General features: G+C 39.2%; 1 protein-coding gene across 2 annotated transcripts; it reads left to right on the top strand.

The window, feature by feature from the left end:
• The first annotated feature begins 272 nt into the window (after positions 1 to 272).
• Positions 273 to 8181, top strand: aqp7 (aquaporin 7). Of its 2 annotated transcripts, XM_083887641.1 has the most exons (7): positions 273 to 454; positions 2844 to 2970; positions 3070 to 3207; positions 4459 to 4577; positions 4652 to 4869; positions 5091 to 5206; positions 8017 to 8181. In XM_083887641.1, the coding sequence occupies exons 1-7, from the start codon at positions 314 to 316 to the stop codon at positions 8082 to 8084; spliced, it is 927 nt and encodes a 308-aa protein (XP_083743767.1). In that variant the 5' UTR covers positions 273 to 313; the 3' UTR covers positions 8085 to 8181. The 2 variants fall into 2 exon arrangements, with proteins under 2 accessions (XP_083743767.1, XP_083743766.1); XM_083887640.1 differs by lacking the exon at positions 8017 to 8181 and having other exon boundaries at positions 5091 to 6257.
• The last annotated feature ends 1630 nt before the right edge of the window (positions 8182 to 9811 follow it).

Genomic DNA, 9811 nt, shown 5'->3' on the forward strand with positions numbered 1-9811 from the left:
AGGACAAGACGATGCAAAGCCATTGGTCGACGTGTGTGTGTGAGTGTGTGTATGTCAGCATATCCAGGGGTGGGGGGTTGGGACCATGCTACATAGTGTGCACACAACCCAATGGGTATGTGTGACAAAGCGAGAGAACCTAGAAAGAGAAAGCGGGGGCAGCAGAGGAGAAGAGAAGTTAGGGGAAAAGAGAAAAACAGACGGAGGCAGACTTTGATTGTGGATCACTGCATACAATGGGAGGCACTTTGTAAATGATCCGTAAAGGGCAACTGAACTTGTTTGAAAATAAACTAGGCACAGGAGAGAGGAAATGAGAGAGGAAATGAAGGAGTTGGGAGAAGTGTCAGTCTCCCTGCGTAAAGGAGACAGAGTAACGCGACCCAAAGTTTGGCTTAAGAATGAATTTGTTCGAGTGGGACTCGCTGAATCCCTTTGCACATATGTCATGATGGTAAGACAGAGTTTATTATAAAATGTGTCTGAAGTGTAATTTGCTTGGGCAGCATTTGTTGCAATAATGTGGCGTTAAACATTTATGTTTCTGCCCTCTCCTCAGTTTTAAACATATTGTGAGCATTATGTGTGACAAAAACATGCCGTCAATAATCAGTCACTCTCTTGACACGGATAACGTGTGCTTTGCAGTCACATGACAGTGGACCATGAGTGAGGATTGGTGGGTTCAAGTGGGTGAACCAGGATATGTAGCGTAGTCAGACGAATGGTCAGACATGGCCACATGGACAGAGGTTGTCGCAAGTCACATGCTATCTGGTAACTGTTACAATAAAACCTATATTTAGAATACACACACACACACACACACACACGAGCAAAGTTCAGAGAACACAGGGGCACATGAGCACACGCACAATAGTGTTATTGACTGAGCATTTGCTGCTTTAGCACATGACCTTTAACCTGAAAGTGCATGACTTTTTGTCAGAGAAACTACACATTTCCTGTTTTCCAGTTGCAGGTTTTCCATGTCGGCTTGTTTCACTCGACCTACAGACTTTTGCTGAGTTAAAAGTAAAAGATTCATTCACAGGAAATGCTTCAGTTTGGCGTCTTCAACGTCTGTGAATGCAGCACCGTAGCTTATAAACATACACCGACTCAGTTGTCACAACACAATACACACAGGTACAGAGATCACATTGGCGTATGAGCACATGCACGCAGTCATTTCAATGGGTTAGGTTGGAACTCAATGTCCAACCTAGAAATTGGAGCAACCATAACAACAACAACATAATACTATATAATGGCTGCCACCATCACTTTAAAAAGTTAGACAATCATGTTCCTCATATTAAACACATGCACACACACACACATACACACTGGTTTCCATGACTTAAGAGGACATTGCATTGACCTACATTAATTTCCTGGAGACGTTCCCTAACCCTAACCATACTTACTACTGGCCTAATCCTAACCCTAACCTCAGCCTAACAATAAAACAGGTCTTCACCTTAAAATGTAGTACTTTACATCATGGGGACTTTTTTTTGTCCCCATAATGTGACTGTGCAATCAGATGTAGGTCCCTGCAACACATGGAATACCAGGTACACACACTCCACACACACAAATAAATGTTTTTTTTTTTCATTTTTCATAATTGCGTTCTGCAATAAAAGTAGTTTGTGTTGATGTTTTTTCAAAAGTTACGTTTTTATTTATTGGTTATGATGAAAAGACTCGCTGTTAAGTAACTTTATTTCTCCTGGTGAGACGCGTAAATTGGACAGGTTGAGAGGCCTAACTAAGTGCAATCATCTGGGGGAACACAATGTAAACAATGTGTTCTTAGAGAAAACAATGTTGCAGGCAAAATTACAAAAGGTTACAAAAAGAGGAGATACACTTTTTTTTTTTCCAATTGCAGTTTTTCCCGTGTCAGCATTTTTCACTCAAGCTATAGACTTTTGGCAAGTTAAAAATTAAAGGAGCTTGTTTGGCTTATTTAGCATATGTGAATGTTGCAACATTCGAAAGTTGGGAGAAAACTGAAATTTCAGGATTTCACAGAAATTTGTTTGATTTAATTTGACTTCAGTGGCATCAATTAATAAGTTTGTGCATGCAATGTTGTGTGCTGAGAAAGGCCCAAAAACTGCATGGCTGAGAAGACAGAATATACTTGGCTTGTACAAGTTACAATTTTCAAAGAAAAAGAATGCATTGGTTATTGTGGGTTCTGCTCACGCACCAGTCACTGTTCAGTCGTAAAAATATCAAGCATGTTTAATGCTTACGATTTGAAATCGGGAAGACTGATGTGTCCGATCGTGTTAAAATCGTGCCCGTTTCAAATAATTTGGCCAGATAATCTGTTCATATCAACCTAAAATTGGAAGGCAACCACGATTGTTAGAAGGGCTAGATCAAGACCAAAATCGGGCCAATTACCATCTAGTGTGGGGTTAGGCTTTAACAAACTACTGAAACACAAAAGCAAAAGCACACAGTTCACATGCACAGACGTACAGTAGTTCACATGAGGACTTGATGTTTGCTGTGTTACCACATGACAGTTTAACTCCAAAGTGCATGCTTTGAAGAACTGCACTTTTCCTGTTCTCACTCGACCTACAAACCTTTGCTGAGTTGAAAGTAATTCGAGGAAGTTAATCGAGGAAATGCTTCTGTTTGGCTTCTTCAGCACCTGTCATTGAACACACTCAATGACTTGGTTGTCACAACTCAATATGTTTATTGCACGTCCTTGTTGTTTTCCACCAATTAGGCAGTGTGTGTATGTCTCACTCCATGTAATGGATTATCCTATGTGACTTTACCTGTGAATTGTTGGTTCTCCCTGAGTCTAGACGTTTGGCCTGGGGTCTGTAGCCCAGGTAGTGACGGGACAGGGAGCATTTGGACAGTACCTAAGCATCAACTTGGGTTTTGCACTGGGTGTCACTATGGGGGTACACGTTGGAGGGAAGGTCTCAGGTATGGGAGTTGTTTCTTGCAAAACAATGCCTTGGATAAGTCATTAAAGTCATCATACAGCTCATATACTGTATTTCTCATGCTCTCCCGCTCAATTAGGGGCACACATGAATGCTGCAGTGACAATCACGATGTGCACGTTTGGTCGCCTTGCCTGGAAGATGTTGCCCGTGTATTTATTTGCACAGTTGTTGGGATCTTTTCTGGCAGCAGGGACTATTTATGCTGTCTACTATGGTGAGGGCACAATGCACTTTCAAGCACACTTGACACTGAAGCCTTAAACAGTACATAGATTTTCTGCCAACTCATTTGCAGCTTTAAAGGAGCTACGTGTAAATGTGATTGTAAATCTCAATTAATTGTGGGTTGCCAGGAAGCCACGGAGCTTCACTTACGCCATTCTGTGTTCATTCACATTCCCATACAGGGAACTGTCCAAACATCTTTTGTACTTTCATATTAAACATGAATTCCCTGGTGGTTAATTTTGTGTGTGTCGACAACAGGCAGAGGTTGAAAGTTGAAGTGTGCCTCGCTTTGTGACAAGGTGCCAATAGCAGACTGGAAATCATATATTAAAAGAACACTGTGTACAATTTAGTAATATGTGAAGTTGCGTATCGCAGCTCAAAATCCCTCACCTCACCTTTCCCTTCCAAGCATTTGGAATAGGTACTATGGTAGTTTCAGTTATCATTAAAACTCAAAAGGTGTTAAGTTTGTCCATTAAAAACATGGTGGTCCATTATTACCACCTCCATAGAGAAGACCCACTCATTGTGTGTGTATTGAAGACAACAATTTTATACATTGAGGTGATAGAACATGGAAGAAAATCATAGACTTGATTATTTTGTATTCTGTTTCTGCAAATTGGAAATTATTTCACCTACATTTTTTTATCACTGGACCTTTAAAAATATGAGAAAAGGAAGAGAGATCTTGGCTGAAGTCCAGCTGATTGCATGTCCAGGAAAAAAATGACCCACTTTTCGGCAGCTAACGTATCTTCAAATTTATCTCTGCTGTTAGGTCCAGTTCTACATTTTTCAAACATCTCCAGTGCAGACCCTTGTTTTTACTTCTTTCTTCATTCTCGAGGTTGAGTTCAGAGTTTGTGGGCTGCAAATGAGAATGTAAATTTGTTGTTTTCCCATTGATTGGTTAACTGGACACTCTTAATTGACTGTGCTAGTACCAAGCCCAAATAAATGGGTGCGTTGTGCTAGGAAGAGCATCTGGTATAAAATCTCTACCAATTAAAATATGCACATTACTGGAAGGTGATTTGCTGTGGCAACCCCAAGAGAGAGGGGCGAAGCCGAAAGAAAATAGACAAACAAAATCATTTCAGTTTGACACTTTCCATTTCTGATGACACACTGACATTTGTGACTCAATACAATACATTTTTCAGAGCATGTACCTTTAAGTTGCAGATATGTAAGGGTGTTTGTCTAATCGATGTTGTTTCCACATGTGCAGAGGCCATACATGATTATTGTGGAGGAAACCTGACTGTAGTTGGTGATAGGGCCACTGCTGGTATTTTTGCTACCTATCCTGCACCATACCTCTCCCTGCAGGCTGGATTCATTGACCAGGTACGGCATTAAAAGCTGGAGCTACACGTCACTATTATCTGAGATTACTCACTGTGTGTGTATTTGTGTACCAGGTGTTTGGTACAGGTATGCTGCTGCTGTGCCTGATGGCTCTGTCTGACCAGAAAAACAAACCTGCCGCCGCAGGCAGTGAACCCGTTGCAGTCGGCCTCCTCGTGCTGCTCATCGGCATTTCTCTGGGCAGCAATAGCGGTTATGCCATTAACCCCAACAGGGACATTGCACCGAGGGTCTTCACTGCCATAGCAGGCTGGGGAGCTGATGTGTTCAGGTACACAGGGAGGATCTATTATCTGTTTGTAGAAGGTTTGGTATTGTTGGCCCCTTAACCACGGGGTCAGTCAATGACAGAAAAATCTGTTAATAATTAAATAACCTGTACAGTTTTTCAGCATACATCAATAGGGCACTACTGGTTGAATATTAACATGACTTCAAACTTGCTTTTATTTTTGATTTTATCCGAATTTGCTTCTCTGTTTACCATTGCAGGGCTGGACGTGGTTGGTGGTGGGTTCCTCTGGTTGCTCCCCCCATTGGAGGTTTACTGGGTGCAGGGCTCTACAAAGCTTTAGTGGAATTGCACCACCCATTTCTCTCTGAACAGGGTGAGGGTTTACTGGATGAGTTAAAAGAGGATATTGTCCCCCTGGAAAATCATAAAAACAACTGTGCAGATGCATGTGTGTGAGAAACCCAGCTATACACACATATATATATATATATAGTGTATGTTCCATAGTTATGGAGTTTTCAAAACAAACCAAAAGCAACTTTGGCCAAGCAATTTTAAAATGTTCTGTTCATTGGATTTAAAAAGAAGAAGGTTTAAAACTTAAACCATTTGATAGAAGAACACACTAACTTGCTTAAATGTTATGCTTATATTATTGAGGACACAATAATCAGCAGGGGACCAATTACATCAGGTTTTGAGAATTCATTCAGTGTATGTAGATAAAAAGTAACATTGAAATGATGTGAAAATGTGAAAACATTGGCCTATATTGAAAGGTCGGATTTATAGCCAAATATAAAATATGTTAATTTCCTATTATTTGTTTAGCATGTGTTGTAAGTATACTCTTCTTTGCAACAATTCAGCACTGAGAAACCTTCCGGCAAATGTGTGGAAGCATATTACATTTGTTTGAAAATAATAATAATAATAATAATAATAATAAAACAATTTGTCTGAATTAACAAGATTTTTTTTCCAGTAAAATTAAACGTATTAATGTAAAACACAAGAGGGACAAAGACACCAAAGACAAAGTGAAACTGGATTGTTTCCATTAAATTGGACTAAGGGAATGACAACTTTGCTTGACTTTAAGTATAAAGACACACAAACACACCATTATGACTGTAAACTAAAGGACAAATTCAAATAGTTAACCCAAATCCTAACCCCCAAATTATATTATACAGCAAAATCCCATATAATATACTTTTGTCATGTCTATTGATACAGAATCATCAGTGCAGAAATCAGTACATAGTGTCAAGATCACAAGTCATAAATGTTTATGAATTGATAAAAGCTTACGTGACAGTTACTGTATGTGCAGCATGAATGAGATACTGCAGAGATACTGCTGGTTTGTTGGCTTTAATGATGCATAATGTAACATTTCATGGCTCAGATTTGCTCCCAGGTGTCTGTCGACTAATATCTAGCAGTTGTAGGTTTTGACTTGCGGGTTGTATGTAATACTTCCACTGAATTGTGTGACAAAGTCCACAGGTAAACAAAAGAGTACATGATTTGTCCAACAATAACATATATATTATTGATACATTCAAAAGTAAAACATCTACAACAACAGTGACGATAACTGCAGGTATAAAATGAAACCCTTCCTAAGGATTCATTTTTAGCTTCAGCAGTGGCAGCAGCAGCACGACCGTGTTCCCTTTTACCAGGAGTTGTCACCAGTGAGAACTGTAGAAAATGAGGCTGCATGCATATAACGAATCTGTCGCTGGGGCACTAGTTCATTTAAATTAAACTAAACATAATTTAGTATTCCATTAATAATCGATTAATCATATAATCGTTGCAGCCCTGTTGCCGCCAACATCTTACTTCAGCTGTGTGTTTTGTCAGCTAGCAAAGGAATTGTTGACTACTTATTTCAAGATTCAAGATTCAAGATTCAAGATTCAAGATGCTTTATTTATCCCGAGGAAAATTATTGTGCAACAATTGGGAGGTAAAAGTGTAGATGTACAAGAGTTAAAAGATACATAAAATAAAATAAAATAAAAATAAAACAATAATAAAAATAAAAATAAAAGTAAAATAAACAAATAAGACAAATGCAACAAAGTGCCAAACAGAAGGTAAAACAGTAACTTACAACAGTAACTTAAATGCAACAATGCCACAAAAAAGAATCAAAAAAAGAATCAAAGTCAACGTAGGTATATATAATATACAGCAGTACGCACGGAAATAAAATAAGTACAACTAAATATGGTGAGCAAATGTTGAAAGAGATAAACAGTGATAAGGTGACTAATGTTATCAGCATAGTGCAAACAAAGTAAAGTGATGAAGTGACTTTATGGGTAAAGTGACATTTGGATCAGGACACAGTGTCTCCACTGTTCCTAATGCGGCCAGAAGTAGCTAAATTAAACAGCCAAGTCATGCTTGTCAAACACACACAATTACAATTTTTTTTCCGGAGAAAACCTTTTCACCGCTTTGCCCCACTCTGTCTTCCTGTGCTTCCCTGGCTCTTGGCACTGTTTCCTGACCCTGCACTGCTGCACTGTGCTGGCTGCTTCTTCTTTGGGGCAGGTGCTTTGACTTTGCCTCTGAAGGCCCTGGTTGGATCCAGCTTGTTGAAATAAGAATCTCCAGCAGGATCAGCCAGGCTGGGCTCACTGCTGAGGGTCAGTGGCTGGTACAGGGATGCCCACTGCTGTACAGGGAACAATATTTTAAGATTGTATTACTTTTGCATGAACACTGTCGATTAATTGTAAAATGCAATGTAATAATTGTAAACAGCCTAATTTTTCTTTATTTCTTTGTTTCTAATAAAACTTAAATAGCTTTCATTTAGCATTAAAAAGCTAAAGAAATAAACCAGGTATTATCTGAAATGGAAGGTAATATTAAGTGTGTGTTATGCATGTAACACAGATCATAAACAGCAGATATATTATTTAGTGTACTGTGACGCTCTTCTGAGAAGCGCAAACATCTCAAAAGATAATATCGGGACATGCCCTTAAAATGTTGAGATGTTATTTATAAGCCAAATAGCCCACCCTTACCTTTAAGCTTGACATATATAATGATTTGGTTTATAATGTGATATATATATATATATATTGATATCAAATGATATCAACGTATCTTATGATAAAAAATGTCCCATATTACCCAGCCCTTGTTTTTCAGGTGATCACAGCTACCTTTGCCTGAGGGCTTGGGCCATATGGGGTGAAGGTATACTGCCACTCAGGTAGGCCCAGGTGGGTTATCATCAGTCGGTAGTATGAGGTGAAGGTTGCCGTCAGAAAATGCCAGCACAGAGAGCGATCGAGGAACCAGATTTCACTCTGTTGAGCCACTACCCCTGCAAAACATAAAGGAAAAAAAAAAACATCTAAATGACACGAAAACATTTTTCAAAAAGAGGTACTAACCTTTAGTTCAACTTTGTTATATCGTCAGAGACCTGGGGTGCAGTTTTTGTAGATGAGGCACACCTTGCCATTCCCACCAGCGGAATCCAGTTCAAAGATGCGGCTCCGGGAATCAAAATGAGGAGGAGCAGGTGACAACTCTGACCCTAGTGGGTAGCATTAATGGAACCTGAATACATATTTTCACTCCACGAGCACATGTAAAAAGACTTCAGCACATAAGGACCTGACAGTTGAGTTTTACCATCTTGAGTGTCACTTTCTTCCCAGTCCAGGTCAGCAAGTGAGGGTGCATTAGGCAGATTGAAAATAGATACTTGTTGGAGCAGCGGGCACAGTCTGGCCACACTGTTCACCATCATGCATCCTAACGGAACACATTCATCTGGAAGACACGTACAGTTATGATTGCATACTAGAGCAAAATTAGCATTTATTGTTATCCTGTAGTTTATATAAATTGAGATGTTTGTGAAATAGAACATGAAAAGAAAAGAAACATAATGAGGTCACCTACTGTCTAGTTTAACGCTCCAGGTCAGAGTAAAACCGTCTGTGGTCAGATAGAAATCTCGCAGGTCCTCAGGCAAAATACAGTTGTTTTTCTAAAGAAGAAATAAGCACATTCATGTTCATACCAGACCAAAACTTAAATCAAATGTATTTGTATTCACCGAAAATTATTGGCCGAAAATTGCCAAAAAAGCCATTTCCGGTTTTCGACCGAAAGATTTTTATCACTGAAACCATGTTGTGATGACTTATGAAAAACTGTGTTGGCCACAGTTTTTGCAGAAGTTTATTAAGATCTACTCGGATCCCCTGCACTTCATCGCGACTGTACTCGACCCTTTTCATAAAGACATTATTTGGATGAGGGGATTTAGCTACACATAGAGAAATTATCCAGTCTGCGTTGGATACAGAGAGCCCGCATGGAGACGGTGGAGCGGCGCAGGGGCGGTGTGCAGGAAAAAAAGGCTTGTCTGCACCAGATGGGGGGCACAATCTATAATATAATATACTGTAATTGCAATGCCTTGACTGAAGTGAGGTAAGTACATACAGTCCCAGCCATAACAACACAATTAGATTAAAAAAACAAAGAAAAAAACAATGGTAGAGAATTGGCATAATAATTTATTTCGGTTTTTCAGTTTTAGTTTTCAGCCTTGTGTTTCTGGTTTTTGGTTTCGGTCAACAATTTGATGTAAGAGATGTTATCCATAGGTCATCCATAGGGGCCCTCAGTCAAATAACTAAAGTTAAGTTATAATAATAATAATAATAATAATAAGTATTAGCTAGGTGTTGCCTGAAATAAGTAAACTAAGTATAGATTTGACAGTAGTAGGGATGGCACCACTTTTCCTTATCCGATACCAATACTGGTATAAACTGAATATCTACCAATATTCGATTCAGCCATTTTAGTCATTTTAAACGATAGTTTAACCAGCTGCAGTTGATGTGATGTATAGGATTGTCAGATTGTATCTGTCAAATATCTGATCCAGTGATGTTGACCAGTACTGGACTGATACTGA

Source organism: Microchirus variegatus, assembly GCF_963457635.1.
Source record: "Microchirus variegatus genome assembly, chromosome: 4".
Lineage (NCBI taxonomy): Eukaryota > Metazoa > Chordata > Actinopteri > Pleuronectiformes > Soleidae > Microchirus > Microchirus variegatus.